The sequence below is a fragment of the Mauremys mutica genome, chromosome 6 (genome assembly GCF_020497125.1).
Source record: "Mauremys mutica isolate MM-2020 ecotype Southern chromosome 6, ASM2049712v1, whole genome shotgun sequence".
Classification (NCBI taxonomy): domain Eukaryota; kingdom Metazoa; phylum Chordata; order Testudines; family Geoemydidae; genus Mauremys; species Mauremys mutica.
In genome coordinates, this window is record NC_059077.1 from 60858090 (window position 1) to 60876240 (window position 18151).

General features: G+C 41.7%; 1 protein-coding gene across 1 annotated transcript in view; it reads left to right on the forward strand.

Annotated features, from left to right (window-relative positions):
- Positions 1 to 13065, forward strand: part of FAM174A (family with sequence similarity 174 member A) — a 37734-nt gene extending 24669 nt beyond the window's left edge. The window contains exons 2-3 of the mRNA XM_045022079.1: positions 6043 to 6177; positions 12485 to 13065. Of these exons, the coding sequence (XP_044878014.1) occupies positions 6043 to 6177; positions 12485 to 12488 (139 nt within the window). The 3' untranslated portion in view covers positions 12489 to 13065. The remainder of the gene's footprint in view (positions 1 to 6042; positions 6178 to 12484) is intronic.
- The last annotated feature ends 5086 nt before the right edge of the window (positions 13066 to 18151 follow it).

Below are 18151 nucleotides of genomic sequence, written 5' to 3' on the forward strand. Positions count from 1 at the left end.
GGGGGGGGGCAAGAGGGGTAATTTGCTCTAGGCCCCGGTCCCGCAGGGGCCCCCATGAGAGTTTTTCGGGGCCCCTGGAGCAGGGTTCTTCACTCGCTCTGGGGGAGCCGGAAAACTCTTGCGGGGCCTGAGCCCCTGGAGCTTCTTCCACTCCCGGTCTTCGCCGGCGGGGGGTCCTTTTGCTCCGGGGTGGAAGGACCCCCCGCTGGCGAATTACTGCCGAAGTGGGACCCGCCGCCAAAGTGCAGCCGGGTCTTCGGCAGTAATTCGGCAGCAGGGGGCCCTTCCGTTCCGGGACCCACTGCCGAAGTGCCCCAAAGACCCCCGGTGGGGGCCCCCCGCCACCGAATTACCGACGACGACCCGGCTGCACTTCGGCGGCGGGTCCCGCTTCGGTGGCAATTCGGCGGCAGGGGGGCCCCCGCCACGGGTCTTCGGGGCACTTCGGCGGCGGGTCCCGGAACGGAAGGGCCCCTCGCCGACGAATTACCGCCGAAGCGGGGGCCCCCCGCCGCCAAAGACTCCAGGCCCCCGGAATCCTCTGGGCGGCCCTTGATTTAGGGCTTGGCTACACTTGCAAATGTAGAGCACTGAGAGTTAAACCAGCCTTCGGGGACCGCAGAAGGGAAAACACTGCCATGTGTTTACACTCAGCTGCAAGCGCACTGATGTGGCCACATTAGCAGCTCTTGCAGTGCCACAAAGAGCAGTGCATTGTGATAGCTATCCCAGTGTGCCAAGTGGCTGCAACATGCTTTTCAAATGGGGAGTGTGTGTGTGAGAGAGAGAGAGAGAGAGACAGGGAGTGTGTTGTGTGTATGTGGGGGGAGAGTCAGTTTTGTTTTGGGGGGCTGAGCGCATGTCAGTATGCTGTCTTGTGTCAGTTGCTGTCTGAACTTACACACACACACACACAGAGCAGCATTCCACACTAATGGTTTGCTTTGTCTTGGAGCAGATAAGCATGCTGGACATCAGAAACGGAGCTTTGAAAGGGGATATCCGCATGCCTGCAGCCGATTTCAAAACAATGACAAGAGTGGCCACTTGACTTCAGGGGATTATGGGATGTTTCTGAAGGCCAACCACAGTGTGGTAATGCCACATGTCATCCAAACTGACACGTAGGCACTTCAGGCAGGGTACAGCAAGCTTTATGCTTCTTGTGGAGGTGGATTACCAGGAGCGCTCCAAATGCAGAGTCCAGGCGTTCTATGTGCCTTGCCAGTGTGGACACCTCAGGAGTTAGGGCTCCCGGGGCTGCTTTAATATGGTCTAACTTGCAAGTGTAGCCAAGCCCTAAGGAGGCCTCAAGCCACCTTTGTGCCCACCCAGTTCAGGGTTGCTATATGAGCAAAACAGCCCTGATGTAACTTGTACATTCTTGACAGGCTACCTAAGCTATGTCAACCTGTTTCCAGTTGCTCATGGTACGGGCAGCAGTGCTGCTCAGTCCCAGTGCTGCAGCCCTGCCACCAACATGCTGTCTTCAGTTTCTACCCCAAGTGAATTCTTTCCAGTTGGATCAGGATTTTTCAAAGCCCATTTATGCTCCTGCAGCCTCTTGACTTAGTGGACAGGGGTGAAAGAGGGTGTAAGACTCTTGGCCAAGCCGTCTAATTGTTTGAACAAGGTATGTCTCTGCTAACAAAACAGTACTAGGCTAATAGCCTAAACTCTTTAATATGTGATATTGACATGTTGCTCTTTCAGTAGCTGTGTGTGGTTTTTCTTAAAAAAAACAACCAAAAAAACCCACCACATACTCGTGTAACTATAGAAGTTGTTGTCACCCAGGTGAAGTCTAATCCTTTCTTGTACTCTATGTTGACCTCAGTATCTTGGGATGGTGACTTCTATAGGCTGAATATACATTATGGCTCTTTTTAAAAAAACAAACAAGCTTTTCAGTTTTAAATTTGTCTTTACATTGGATGCTAATTTGTATTTGAAAAGGGTAAATAGAAATTCCCAACTTACCTTCTCTATGCCATTCATTATTACGTACTTTTGTCATGTTTTTTCTTTTAGCTCCTCCCTAAACTTAATGGTCTCAGTATTTTCAGTGTCTCGTATGTCACTCTTTCCATATATCTAATCCTTTGTCACAAATATTTGGTCCCCTTCTACTTCCGTTATATCTACTTTGAGGCAGGGTGATCCGAGCTAATCATGGTATTAAAGACGAGGTCCATTTACTTATATAATAGTAAAACATTTTTAGTATCATTTTTCTATCCCATTCTTTTATAATTTTATCCTCTTGCTTACTTATTTGACCAGTGGTGCATATTGTGCTATCGACAGTAATGTCCAGAGGTAAAATCTTGGCTCCATTAAATCAGTGAGTGTTTTGTTGTGGACTTCAGTGAAGCCAGGATTTTATCCTGTTTTTTTTTGCCCCTGAGTGATCACAGCTAACTTGCAACCCAACAATGTGCATGAGTACTTCATTTTTTTCCTTCCAGTATGTATCACCTAGTGTTTAGTAAGACTGAATTTCATCTCCTAATAATGGACCATTCACCATTCAAGCATCTTGCACGCTCCTGGACAGGAGAGAGACACCACTGCATGGAAGGGACTCTTGTCCGGAAGTGTGTGAGCTGCTTGCATACACAGTGCAACCTGGGACAGCTGCCAATGAGTTGGTTGGCAGGGCGGTACAGCCACACTGGAGGAGCTGCCCATGCAAGGCTCTGGCTCCTGGGAGCGGTGGCTCGACATGCTGCTGCTTTTGCCACTAAGTTTCCCGGCAGAGCCCTGCAGCTCCACAGGTAACCGATTTATATCTGTGGATATAAATTTTGTATCTACAGAGGGCTCTACCCACGAATAGTTAGTTTCCCTAATAGATTTTTAGGAGGCATTTTAAAACCACAAATAAATTGTATCAACCACTTCTCCTTTATCCATTGTTTTATTGACCTTCTTAAAAAATTCCAGTAGACTAATTTGTAAGCCCTTCAGAAGAAGAACGGTTTGTGTGTGTCCTGGGGCTTATAGGTGCTACTGCAGTACAGATACTAATAATGGATTTGAGCAGCACAATTTTCTTTATCTCTGTTTGATCACATGTTGATCCTGGTGTTCTATAATGCTGTTTCTACCATTTACTTTGCACTTTTTGAAAAGGGAGTCAATATGTAGCAATGAGGACTAAATGCCTATCAAATAATAGTTTAAAAAAAATAAGGAAGTCATTATTGGAGTTAAAAATAGAAAGTCTTCAAAAATTGCAGTTCTTTTGCAGTATTATTATTTATGAATCTAGCATCTCACAGAACAGTAGCGATGTGTACCATGCTCCAAAAAGCTTACTGTTGAAGGTCCCAATCCTGCAAAGACTTGTGAAGTTCCCCCCTGCACGTAGGTAGATGAGTGGTCCCCCCTAAGTTGAATGAGCCTATTCATGTGCATAAAATTAAGCATATGTAAATTTTTGCAGGACCAGAGCCTAAATAGGTAATGTGAGAGAAGTCAAAATAGTTTGTGTTTTGATCTGTGATGATAGGAATAAGTCTTGTCGATTTCTTGACTTTATTTCAATATAACTGACTTAATTCGTTTTTCCCATGTGTGCTAGTGCCTCAAAATGTGTACTTCAGCAGCCTTGCTGCCTGTTGTTGTTCCTCCTAAATACAGAAAGTCCTCCTTTAAAACAGAGATTTAGGGCTGAGTATGACAGACAAACAAAAAGCTACTTGGCTATTTTTTCAGGTGTTGGTGTTCAGAGGTAGGATCCTGTTTCCTGGATATGAGACCTGTAGTCTTCATGTACAGTCTTGTCGTCTTGCCATCCCTCAGCATGAACTTTGACTGAACAGTTTGTTTTATTACATGTTTAAAGTTTCAGTCTGAAATGTATGTTTACCCTAATATGCTAAACTCCTAGAAAAAGAGACTTGTAATGCAAACTGTGGAATAATCTGAATGTGCAGGTGTGTAAATGATGCCATTGATATAAAGTATCTGATCATGAGTCCTTATTTCTATAAAGCAGTGTTTCCCAAACTTGGGACGCTGCTTGTGCAGGGAAAGGCCCTGGCGGGCCGGGCCAGTTTGTTTACCTGCCTCATCCGCAGGTTCGGCCGATTGTCTCTCCCACTGGCAGCGGTTCACTGCTTCAGGCCAATGGGAGCCGCTGGAAGCGGCAGCCAGTACGTCTCTCGGCCCACGCCCCTTCCAGCAGCTTCCATTGGCCTGGAGCAGTGAACTGCGGCCAGTGGGAGCCGCGATAGGCTGAACCTGCGGATGAGGCAGGTAAACAAACTGGCCCGGCCCGCCTGGGGCTTTCCCTACACAAGCGGCATCCCAAGTTTGAGAAACAGTGCTATAAAGAATAGATTGCTATACTTTGCAGGTGTTCAGCTACATGCTTTTGTCTGGCATTTAGCTTAGTAATGGTGATTGTTTGGCTCAGTAACAAATAGTTGCCTAATAAGAGTTGTAGAAGTCCAGATACACGCCCTGATCGTGGGAGCCCTGGGCTCGTGGGACCCCCACAACGAGCCGGTACTGAGAGTGTGTGGACTGGGGCGACGCTACGCCCGGCTCGTGAGACAGCTCATGGTTTCTGGCACCATGAGGTGGTCCAGAGACAGCTATACGGAACACATCACCGGACACCATCAATACCACGTTAAGTAATCAAGACCACTGACCCAGGGAAGTAACCCACTTCCTTCCCTGACGAGCCAAGAGATGCACCCCACCCATGTACTTATTCGCGACACTGATACTGACTTGGACTCTTTATACATTCCATCGGTGGCGTACCCGAGCCCACTTCTCCACTGACACTTTAAAAACCCCTGCATTCCAATCTGGGTCTATGCTGGTTATGTGATATGTAATCCCTCATAACTCAAATCGGACCCCAGATGTACAGTACCTTCCCTCTTTACTTGTGTATATTTAATTATAAACATTAAGTTTAATAAAATTTTTAAATCTTTACTACTAGTCTAGTTGCAGATAATGAGTGAAAACACTACAGCATCCACAGTTCTGCTCATTTTGCATTTTTTTAAAAGATATGATTTCCTTAGATCCTTTTTTTTTTTTTTTTTTGGTCAGACACCTTGTCTCTGCATTGTGTATCTGTTCTTTGGTATAGAAGTGTATAGTATGTGACGTAAAGATTAACAGGATTTTCCACTTTGGCCATCATTACCAGTTTAGAGAGTTTTCAGAACCAGACATCCATACTTAATTGCGTACTTACATTTGTATGTATGGCTATGCCTACACAACTGCGTAAGTTGACCTACGCTATGCAACTCCAGCTACATGAGTAACGTAGCTGGAGTCGACGTACCGTAGGTTGAGTTACCATGGGGTCTACACCATTGGGGATCGATGGGAGAAAATCTCCCGTTGACTTACCTTACTCTTCTCGTTGGAGGTAGAGTACAGGGGTCAACTGGAGAGCAATTGCAGTCAATTTGGTGGGTCTTTACTAGACCCACTAAGTCGACCACCAGTGGATTGATCTTAGAGCATCAATCCCTGCCGTAGTGTAGACCTGCCCTGAAATTACTACAAATCATGGATGGCATTTGCACATAGCTAGGTAGGTGCCTCAAAAAACATGTGGGTCTGCGACTTCCTATCTTTGATCCATTGTTACAGTAATTATTCACAAAAATGTAGGTGCACAATTTTATACATATTTTTGTGCCGTTTTAGGCTTTCTGTTTTGAGAACTTGGCTCTCAGGGGAATGTTACTCTTTGATATTTTACTTTTACTCCACTGAGATAAAGAAAATATTTTAAATGATTAGCATATATTAAATAACATGCAAATATGAAGAATTTAAATACAGATCTAAAATTTAAGGAACTAAAACTGTTCTCTTTAATACAATACATCTGAAGAAGTGAGGTTTTTTACCCACGAAAGCTTATGCCCAAATAAATCTGTTAGTCTTTAAGGTGCCACCGGACTCCTGGTTGCTCTTTAATACAGTAATCTCACAGTTATAATTTTCTATTTCAGCTATTTTAAAGATTAAAACTTTAAAAACATTATATTTCAGCCTCAGAAAAAGAAACAAAAAGACCCGAAGATATGGAGTTTTGGACACCAACATAGAAAATATGGAGTTGACGCCATTAGAACAAGATGATGATGATGATGATACAACATTGTTTGATGCTAATCATCCTCGAAGGTTAGTGTTTAGAAGTTCATTATAGGAGTGGAGGAATGATGATGGTCAAGCAACTTCACTACATATTCGAGAGCGCAGCACGCATTGTACGTACTAATTTTCAGATGAAGTAGTTAGGTCAGGAGCATCACACTTATTCGAAAAATTACAATTTTACATGTGGTCAGTGGCTTTTACATGTGGTTACTTTATCTGGACTCTCAGTTTATATTCTGAAAGTCTGGTGGGCCATGTAAATGCAATAAATGTGAGCCTAAATTTAGGGACTCTTTAAAGTGGCTTAGTTTTCAGAAGTTGTGTACGTCCACAATCTTGGCTTCAACGTGAATTGGAGATGTTAAACACAGAGACTTTAATCTACATATAGGAACCTGTTTTTAATTCAGACTTCACAGGGGTAGATAGCAGGGGAAACTGGCACAATTATTAAAAATCTAACTTTGTTGCCTTTGGGTGTATGTGCCACAATCTTCCTCCCTTCAACATAGGAAAAAAATGTGTGGTTCGCAATTCTGTGCCTAAATCTAGTGCTTGGGGGTTATGTGAAGATTTTATTTTCTGTCTTGTAGCTAGAGATAGGGAAGGTAATTTAATAGGCTTTCCAGTAAATGCCAACGAGTTGGCATGATTAAAAATTTTTCAAGTGTACAAGGAGTCTAAGCTGCGCTTAGATACAAATACCCATTCTTGGCATCTGCGGCTGTAAAGTTACTTTGTACTCCTGTAAATGAGTCTTGTGTAAAGCAAGGAGGAATCTGAGATGCTTTCAAGTTCTGCTTCATGAAGAGGTTAAATGTTATCTCACATGCTGAGAAGTAGAGTATCTGATCTAAAAGGAACGTGTAGCTGGTGCAAGACAGCTTAAAATACTAAGATCAACCTATAAAGAAGAACTATGTGTAAGCTTAAAAACTTCTCTCTCACCAACAGAAGTAGGTCCAGTAAAAAGATATTACCTCACCCACCTTGTCTCTCTCACATAGTGGTGAGGCAGATTGGTCTACAGCATTACGTTCGACAAACAATCTGTCACGTGCAGGAATTACATTTGGAAAACAAAAGTACAGATACACATCTATTTACTGTATATATTTTTCTTTGTTTTGGCATGACTGTCTAATTTTTTTTCCTCTTAGAAATCTTTTGCAGATTATATTAGATTTTCTAGATTTTGACACTGAAGTGTATGTATCAAATGTTCTCACTATCACACTTTCTACTTTTTTAGGTCATTTTCTAAACTTCATTCACGTTCTACAAATATGCTAAAAATCAAATCCATAGCTTGAAGTTTACTGTGCACTAAAAGAAACCATCTTCTGTGCCCTATTTTTTTAAAACCTTTACTTTTCTTGTCTTTTTGGTAGTTATTAGGTTGGTTTCAAAGTCATTGTAAATATTCAATATTTTTATTTTGGTGCTTTGAATTTAGAAAGGCTTCTATTTTTATGACTGCTCCATATATTTTTTCTATCTTTATGGATCAAATTGCCCAATGTTAACTCTTAGACTGTAAGTCTTCTAAACCAGTATGTTTATATTTAGTAAATTATTCCATTATATGATAACTAACTAATACTACTGTATCTAATTTTGCATAGTATTCCTGTCATTACTTTCTAGACTTAGGCATTTCTGAGATTGCTCACATCCTATAATTCGGTGGTCTTCAGCAAAGCATCTTAATTAAAAACAGTTAAATTGCCACAAATCCTCTTAGCTATGAAACCTGTCATGAAGTACCTAAATCTAAGTGTGCAAAGCAGATTGCAGTATCTGCAGTAGAGCAGTGTATCTTTCTCCCTTCACAGAATAAATGAGGAGGAAACGGAGAAGAGAACTGCTGACACAAATCTGTTGGAAAATCAAGGCTGCCTTCATTTTTCCATTTTGCCAGCCAAAAAGGTGTGATGTAAAGGGTGTATAAGGGCATCCTTAGCAGCCTGAGGGCTAAATATATTGCAGTACAGTGCAAAAACCAAAGAGACAAATTTGACAGTTGATTAAATCTGAATGGGATTGTACCAAATATCTAGTCAGTTTTAAAGAGATGTTCAGTACTGTAAATCATATTTGTTCCCCTTCAAAATGTACCTCTGGAACTTAGGTTGCCAGTGCAGTGGCTAGAAGCTGGAACCTTCCTTCCAACAGTTCAGAGATAATAAACTATTAAATTCATAAAATAAATAATTAAATTTGCTCATTTGAAAAATGTTTTATTATCTTTAGAAAGACAGCTGTTACCCACATTTAATTTATCTGCTTATACAGCTATATATTCTGGCAGTTATTAATGTAAATAAGAACGGCTGTACCGGGTCAGACCAAAGGTCCATCTAGCCCAGTATCTGTCTACCGACAGTGGCCAATGCCAGGTGCCCCAGAGAGAGTGAATCTAACAGAACTCTCTCCTACCATCCATCTCCATCCTCTGATGAACAGAGGCTAGGGACACCATTCTTACCCATCCTGGCTAATAGCCATTTATGGACTTCGCCACCATGAATTTATCCAGTTCCCTTTTAAACATTGTTATAGTCCTAGCCTTCACAACCTCCTCAGGTAAGGAGTTCCACAAGTTGACTGTGCGCTGCGTGAAGAAGAACTTCCTTTTATTTGTTTTAAACCTGCTGCCTATTAATTTCATTTGGTGACCCCTAGTTCTTGTATTATGGGAATAAGTAAATAACTTTTCCTTATCCACTTTCTCAACGAGTAACACAATGGGGAACATATCTTGCTGCTGAAGATTTTAAGAAGATGCTTCAACCACAAAATAGAACCAGCCATTTTGTTCTGAATCTAAGAAAACTAAAGAAAATAGTGGTGGTTATGGGAACCAACCATATACTGAATCTGAAAGTAAGAGTTGTGCCTTGATGCAGTTGTTTGATACAAAGAGACTATCCATTGTAAAATTCGCACTACTACTTTGAGGTGGCATTTTTATAAGAAAATGTAACAAAATGTGACTACTCCGTGGTAAAACAATAATTATAGCACCATACTAGCAATGCAATGGAAAGTGATACACACTTAGAAATCAGTTATATACTTCACAGTTTGAAGTGCTTTAGGTGCCACAGTGATTGGAACAGTCTCAGAAACTAGGTAGAAAAGCATTTATTTTTAAAAATCTGTTGTTTTCATGCCCAAAGCAAAATTTCTTTTCAGTTTTGTCTGTCTTCAGTCTTTATTAGTTTTTTTTTTTAAATACTCTTATTCTTATGTATATTAAGGGATTTTGACCCATCCTATACTTGCTGTATTATATACCAGCATTGTGGTGATGTCATGCTCATGCTCTGTTTTGCAAATCACAGGTGCTTGCTTCCATTTTTGTAAGAGGAGACTGCAGCTTACTGTCTGCTCTGTAGAGTTGCTATACTCCACAAGGCTGAAACCTCAAGAGCTTACTAGGTTGCAGAGTCTGAGTTCTGCAAGAATAGTGATTTGAGATAGAGTAACTCTGGACAACCTAACCAAACTTAACTTAACATAGAGCAGTGATACTCAGACCTAAGAGCCAAATGAGCAATCAACATTACCCAAAAGAGCCACGATAGTGTGAATCTAGCAGATTGCTTCATTTACTATATCTATCTATTATTCTTACAGCACAATAACTGACCAAGTATTATTATTTTATCAACTATACTTGGTTAATAACATAGTAAAAGCATCCTGATTGGTTAATAATTAAATCACAGATTGTTTTAATATCATGTGTCTTTTGCATTTTTTTTTCACACATTAAAGAGCCACTTGCGGCTCATGAGCCTCAGTCTGAGTATCACTTACCTAGAGTTTGTTAACCAATTTAGAAAATCATAGTTGTACTATGTACACAACACAGACATAGCATAAATAATATCTCCAAAAGTTTATAGCCTGCTAAACATTCATATTTAAGAAATATTAAGGTAAAAGTGTTGCAGAGAACTGAACTTGTTCTTTTATGTGTCTTGCAAAGGAAAGAGCTACAAAGTCCTAATTCATTATTCAAGTGCCTTGAGCCACCATCTCAGGATGAAAAGCTAGGGCAAATGGCTTCCAGGGGCTTCCAATTTCATCCAGTCAATAATATAAGAAAAGATTAATCTTGAAAATCTATGTTACTCAAATGATTTCTGCATTCTCTCATACTGCACAATTTATTTAACCTAGTAGAGAAATTCTCAACCTTTGCAAAAGGTTGGTTCAGCAGCTTATTCGGATCCCTCTTTCTCCCCTTCCTTCTCTTCTCCCCCCCCCCCACCCTCTTTTTTTTTTTTTTGTCTTGCAATGTTTTCCTCCATTGTTTGTTCAGGTAAACCATTTGAGTTATCTGTATACTGTTAAATTTCAAATAGTTGCTGCTAAATTAACATTGCCATTTACACACAGTATTTTACTGTGCATTGCTGCTCAGTGGCATTGTTTGGAGGATTAGTGCAGAAAAATGAAACCTGGGTGTAGGATACTTAAAAAGTCATTTCATGATTAGGAACATGTTGACTCTGGTTAGACTTTTGGTAGGTACGTGGAAAGCACTGGTGTAATTAATTAAATCTTTTGAAACTCATCACTTTTCAACCAGTATGTTTTAATGATTATCAGGATCTGTATTATTCTTAAAGGAATGGCAGGTAAGGATTTAAAGGCCTGGAGAGTTGATTTAGGGAGAGAGGAGAATCTTGCAAATTCCTGTAGAGAAGGCACCTGGTGCATCTGACCATCTGGCTTACTGGTGTAATTTTACTTCCAAAGTTTTTTTTAATCATTGGTGCTGTTGATGTGCACAAAATCTTTATCATAGAGATCTGCTGCAACTCCAACCTAGATTGAACAGGAAAACTTTTTTTTTAATGGATAAACTCTTTTTACAGACTGATTCTTTTTTTTTTTATTGTTTAGGTAAAAACAAATTACCACATGTGAAATTAAAATTATAACATAAAAGAAACAAAATTTCATATTTAAGGATGATTCTCTGGCTCTAATGTATGTAGGTATACTTCAGTATTGCAAGAATCTAGTGACTGACATATGATTTCATTTTGTATAGCATCTGTTAACTGTCCAGAAACAAATTAGAGTGAAGTAGTTGCCTAATTTAAAATAAAAAAATGGAAGTGAACAAGAGAAATAAGAAAGAATAACTTTTTGAAAATAAATGGTGTTCCTGAGGCTAAGATTGCCTACAAGTTTTTCTAGCTCTAGCTGGGAGGAACTACAAAGGTTTAGGTGCTTTCACTATGTCAAGTTTGTGTGAAATAACTGTGGGGAGGTTGGTGCTATGTAGAAGGAGACTAAAGAAAAGGTATGTGAGTTTGTGCATTAAGGCCTTATTAACAAGGAGGGCAATTTGGAACTGTGTACTGAAACAAATGGTTACGCCAGTAGAGTTAGTTGAGGATGATTTGGAACTGCAATTTGACATACGTAAGTAGCCAGCCAGCAGTACTGAAAACTGAAACCATGTTCCCGATAACAGTCAGTTGTGGGATACTTTGATAGCTGTAGACAAATGTCATGAAGAAGTAGGTGTTTTTATCTTATTTTACAGAACAGATAAAATACAAAGCTGTAAATTGCTCCTTCAGAAAGATTTGCCACACAAGTTCTCTAAAATAACAGAACACAGTGTAAAACAAACACCTGACAACTTGCGTTAGAGAATACTTGTTGGCATTCATATTACTTACAAAAGTCCCAGAGGTTAGAATATAACCCTCAGAGTATCCTCATCAACAAGATTTACAAGAGCAAGCATCTGCTTTGTGCAGCTGAAACATCCTGATGTGAGCCAGCCATGAAGTTTACTGCTGAAGTTGTGAATCAAAGAAAAAACAAACAAACAAAAAAGCCTTTATTACCTAGAAATAGGGCATTTCAGTAGATCATAATAGTGAACATGTTTGGATTGAAAGTAATCAGTCTCGGTGTATTTGAAACTTGTGGAAACCCAATATTAGAGTTTAAAAGAAATCAAATTGACAAATCCTTGGTTCTTAAATACAGTACATACTGTGCAGTACATACTATAGAATCTTAAGTCTTTAAACTATTCTTTTTGTAAAGATAAACCTAGCATGGAGAAATAATCATACTTCAAAATGCACTATTTCATTATTATACAGTATAACAGATCTAGGGAAGGCATCAGAACTGTATGAGGCAGACTCCTTTTATCAGTACCAGAAGTTATCAGGTTTTTGGACAAGTTTAACTAGTCAGAGCAAAACTATTTTAATATCTTTTGTTTTTAAAGATGTTTAAAAATGTATGTGTTTAAAGATTACCACCTCTGTTTCTTCTGTTGCAGATAAGTATGTGCCTTTCATTGAGAAAAATTAATCTTAAATCAACAGAAAGAGGAGGTTATGCAGGAGGAATAAGAAGCCAATATATCAACAGGGTCGGGGGGGTATTAAAATTATGTATATTATGGTATACTTAGTTTGTTGCAATAAATACTATAACAATTTGTTGTACCTCTTTGTATATACAGAAATACTCTAAATTCAGAGGGGTGTACACTAACATTCAAAACTATTTGGAAAAGAGATTCCCTTTTAAAACAGGGTATTTTCTGCTTATTTTAATTCCCTATTTGTGTATATGTATGGTATACTTTTCTATACCAATCTGGAATATGTTCACTTGTTTTTGCCAATGTAATATTTTAAGTCCGTTTAAACAACATCATCTTACATATGCGTGAATTCTGTAGTATGGCTAGATTTTCTGTAGTTTAGTTGAGATTTTCCCTATCTTGAAAAAGCTCTGTGCCAAACTACTGCCTCTTTTTGTTTGAAATTTTTAACTAAATGAATGTGAGTTGCTGTATGTAAACATTATTTAAAACTGCCAAGTGCACCAATAAAATGTTTACAATATTCCTAACATTTTGTATAACACTTTATTTATGCAGGTTTTAAAGTTGCCTTTGATAGGATCCTGAGAAATACGGTAATGTTATGGCCATTCTAGTCAACCAGTTATGACTGATAATGGTTCCATTGGCTTCTCTAACAAATGCAGTCATACTGACATAAAGCTGGTGTAACAGAGTGGCTAATCTGGCTCCAGGGGCCACTTTCTCAGTTAATGTAAATCAGTATAGCTACATTGACATCAGTGAAGCTACTCTGACTTCCACCTGCTGACGATCTGGTCCATGGTATTCAAAGCCACCCAACAAAGGTAGAGCAGGAAGCCTTTATTTAAGCCTGTAATCCTTTCTTTAAGATATTCCAATAATGGAGTGGCTGATATAGGACTCAGTAAGTAAAGAGTTAAAGGAGGGTCATATAACTAATGTCAATCACATGGGTTTATGGAAAAAAGATCCTGTCAAACTAAGTTGATTTTTTTTAATGAGATTACAAGTTTGGTTGATAAAAGTAATAGTGTTTATGTAGTGCCTTACAGAAATCTAAGTACGTTTGACTTGGTACTTCATGACATTTTGATTTAAAAAAAATAAATTAGAATGATAGAAAATTAATATGGCTCACATTACATGGATTAAAAGATGGCTAACTGATAGGTCTTGAAATGTAATTGAAAACTGGGAATCAGCATCGAAAGGGCCTGTTTCTAGTAGGGTCCCACAGGGATCGGTTCTTCGCCTTATGCCATTTAAAATTTTTATCAGGGACCCGAAGAAAACACAATTATCACTGAAAGGTTGCAGATGAGACAGATTGGGGGAGAGGTTAATAGCAAAGAAGGTAGATCATTGATACAGGGCGATCTGGATTACTTGGTAAGCTGGGCACAAGCAAACAATATGCATTTTAATGATTAATATAAATGTATACATCTAGGAACAAAGAATGTAGGCCATACTTACAAGATGTGGGACTGGATCCTGGGAAGAAGTGACTCTGGGGTTTGTGGTTATAATCAGCTGAACATGAGCTCTGCTGTGGCCAAAAGGGCTAATAAGACTCCTGTGTTTATGCATCGAAGGATCATAAGTAGGAGTAAAAGAGGTTATTTTATTTCTGTATTTGTCACTAGTGTGACTGCTGCTGGAATACTGTGTGCAGTTCTGATGCCCACAATTCAAGAAAGATGTTAATAAATTGAAGAGTGTTCAGAGAAGAGCCATGAGAATGAATAAAGGATTAGAACACATGCCTTATAGTGAAAGATTGAGCTTCTTCTTGAGTCTATTTAGCTTAACAAAGAAAAGGTTAAGAGCTGACTTGATTACAAGCTGTAAGTCTCTTCATGTGAGCAAATATTTAATAATGGGATGTGCAGTCTAGCAGAGAAAGGTATAACATGATCCAAGGGCTGGAAGCTGAAGCAAGACAAATAAGGTGTAAACGTTTAATAGCAAGAGTAAATAACTGTTAGAATTTACCAAGGGTCATGATGGATGCTCCATCAGTGACAATTTTTAAATCAAGATTGGATGTTAGTCTAGAAAATCTTGTCTATGAATTATCAGAGGAAGTCCTATGGCCTCTGTTATACTGAAGGTCAGACTACATCAGGGGTGGGGGACCTACATCCCCTGTGCCGGATCCGGCCCGTTGCTTAATTTCATCTGGCCTGCGGAGTGGGGTGGGGGGCTCGTCCCACTCCGCCTGCCCACCTGGCACTCCAGCCGGGGAGCAGGGTGGAGGTGCTGGGGCTTGCCAGACCACAAGCCCCCCACCCCACTCCCTGGCTGGAGCACCAGGTGAGCAGAGTGGGGCAAGCCCCTCATCCTGACCCCATTCCCCAGCAGGAGCACTGGGCAGGGGGTCAGAGCAAGTGGGGGCACAGGAGTGCCCATTTTTCCAGGGCCCCCCAATTGGCCCAGTGGCTAAATTACCATGGGGAGGAGGAGGGCAAGCGAGTGAGCAGCATCCCAGTGGCGGCAGAGGAATGCTCAAAAAAGGCCTGTTGCTTGGAGAACCAGGCCCGGCATGGGGCAGTGGGATGGGAGCCATTGCCATTGGAAAGCGGTGTTTCCTCCCAGAGCTGGGTGTGCACCTGGTGCCCCAGAGGGCCCCTGTCCAGAGTGTCAATTTCCCTCCGCAAGGCCAGCTGGAGGAGGTGGGAAAGAGGTGGCCCCAATCCCTCTGACCCCTCCCCCGTCATTGCCCACCTACCTGAAGTCGGGGTCCACCCAAGTGTCCCATCCTGGCAACACCACTGGGCCGACCACCCCGGAGCAGGGAGAGGACAGCCCCTCTCGGTCCAGTTCTGGGGAGGAGTCCTATTCTCCCACCCCCCCAACATCACAGGGATTCTGCACTCAGCTCTCGGCCCCCCAGAAATATACTGACAAACTGGGGGAAATTCAGAGAAGAGCCACACAACAGCACCAGGGGATGGTAGGGCTGATTAATGGTGAGAACCGCATCACAGCATCTGATCCAAAGACCGGGGTAGTCAGTTTTGGATCAGACCCTTGCTTTTTACTTGTGTGTGGGCCGCGATTGATTTTTTTTCTGTGGGTCAATGGCCCCTGGACTACATGATCACCATAGTCCCTGCTGGCCTTGGAATCTATGACCTCATTTAAGAGCACACAAATTATGTAGCTAGCAGAGCTGAAGTCCATAATTAAAGAGTGCAAACAAACTAATTATGGCTGTCAAGCGATTAAAAAAAAATTACACTTAATCGCACTGTTAAACAATGATAGTAATCTGCCCATATGAATAGCTATGGTGTCTCAATGTGATATGGAGATTTACTAGTGATATTTATTGAAAGCACATGAAAATAGTCAGTGTGTTTAATGGAATAGGAATGCCCGCTTTTTCTCCAATTGTTGCATTATAGTATTTCTAGAAATCTCCATGGGGAGAAATGCTCTTCTACTTCTAGTTAAACCTGGGCTGAATTTTTCAACTGAAACTTTTTTGGCTGAGAAATGCAGATTTGAGTCTACTGAAATACTTCATGAATTCATGTTGATTTCAGCAAATTGTTTCAGATGGAAAGAAGGGTGAAAAAAGCAAATGTCAAAACAGTTAATTTTGACATTTACAGAACATTTTGATGTGTGTTGGGCGGAAGGCAGTAGATTTATAAGGGAACTTAGATGCCATTCACATAGCAGAGGGTCAGGTAGGGTAATGGTGATTCCACACACTTATACCTAACAGTCTCCCAGGTGAGTGCCTTAATCACTAAGAAGCTATGCGGTATTTTGATGTTGAGCTGTTGCACTTTGTAGCTATATAATATGCTTACAGGATTGTCACTCTGAAACCTATTATGTCTGTAGAGGTCAGTGTGAAGTGAAAGAAACAGCTAAAATTACAGCTGAGGGCTTTCTTCATTCAGTATCACGAGGTTGAATCATCACTGGGATTAATTGTCTGTTTCCATCCAGTGTTAAAATTCGTAGCCATTTTGACTTTATGAATTACATCTATGTAGAATACAGCTACATTAAGGCATGCAATCGGGTTATGCCAAAAGTCCTAGACCAGCGTTTTTCAAAGTGCAGGTCGCAACCCAGTACCGGGTCGCTCTGGTCAGCACCGCCGACCGGGATGTTAAAAGTCCCGTCAGCGGTGCTGCCCAGCTACCTGTTCTGACACCGTGCTGCACCCCGGAAGTGGCCAGCAGCAGGTCCGACTTCTAGGCAGGGGGGCCACGGGGCTCCACATGCTGCCCCTGCCCTGAGCACCAGCTCCACAATCCCATTGGCGGAGTTGGGGATGGGAAGGCGGTGCCTGCCTTCCACCTAGGAGTGGACCTGCTGCTGGCTGCTTCAGGCACAGTGTGATCTGCAGTGCCAGCACGGGCGGGAAGCCTTTCTCTGCACCTGGGCTGCACCGCTGACTGGGAGCCACTGGAGGTAAGTCCGTGCCCCAATCCTGCATCCCAATCCCCCACCCCACCTCTGAGCCCCCACCAACCCGGAACCCCTTCCTGTACCCCAAGCCCCTCATCCCTGACCTCACCCAGAGTCCTGACCTCCATCATCCCAACCCCCAGTCCTAAGCCCCCCCCAAACCCAGAGCCCCCTCCTGCACCCACGCCCCTCATCCTCAGCCCCACCCCAGAGCTTGCGCCCACAGCCCAGAGCCCTACCCTCTCCTGCACCCCAAACCTCTACCCCAGCCCAGAGCCCCCTCCCACACCCTGAACCCCTCATTCCCAGCCCCACCCCACAGCCCTCACTCCTGCACCCCAACCCTCTGGCCCAGCCCTGAGCCCCTCCCAAATCCCTCATCCCCAGCTCTGTTGGGTCACAGGCATAAACAATTTTCTTCAACTGGGTCTCCAGAAAAAAAAGTTTGAAAACCACTGTCCTAGACCATTGTGATATCAGAGGTAACTCAACCTATTACCACTCCTATTCTACTGCAAACCTGCATGCACCAATTTCATTGGTTATATGAAGGAGATTGCACAAATGATGGATTACCTGGCCCACCTGCCACATCCATATGCATAACTGTCATCTACACAAATATCCCAGCACAACTTCCTAGACACAAATCAGCACAACCACCCACACAACAACACAACCAGCACCCATAACCCCAAATGCACAGAGCCACTCATGGCAGCACACACCCTGTTTGTCTCACACACAAATCCACACAACTCTCCCAGCACAACACAAGCCATGCATCACAATATCACACCAAAGCCTAGAATAATTACTGGTACTTCAATGTGAAGAGATGGAAACAGCTAAAGAATGGCAGAGTGTTTTTGTTTAGAATATCACCAACTTCAGCCATCACTGGGATTCACATTCTGTTACTATCCCATTTTTTAGTTCTCAGCAATTTTTGGCTTTTTTATACACAGGACTTTATGAATTCTATCTGTGTGACAGCACAGGCTTCCAGCTGCTAGTATATGCCTATACAGTCATTGAGGCAGAGAGAGAGTGACTCTAAGATAGGTGGTTAGGGCTCTAACCTGGGAAGGGGAACAACTACGGTTCAAGTGTCTGCTCCAGAGTGGAGATACAAATCTGGGTATCCCACATCCCAGGTGAATGCCCTAACTGCTG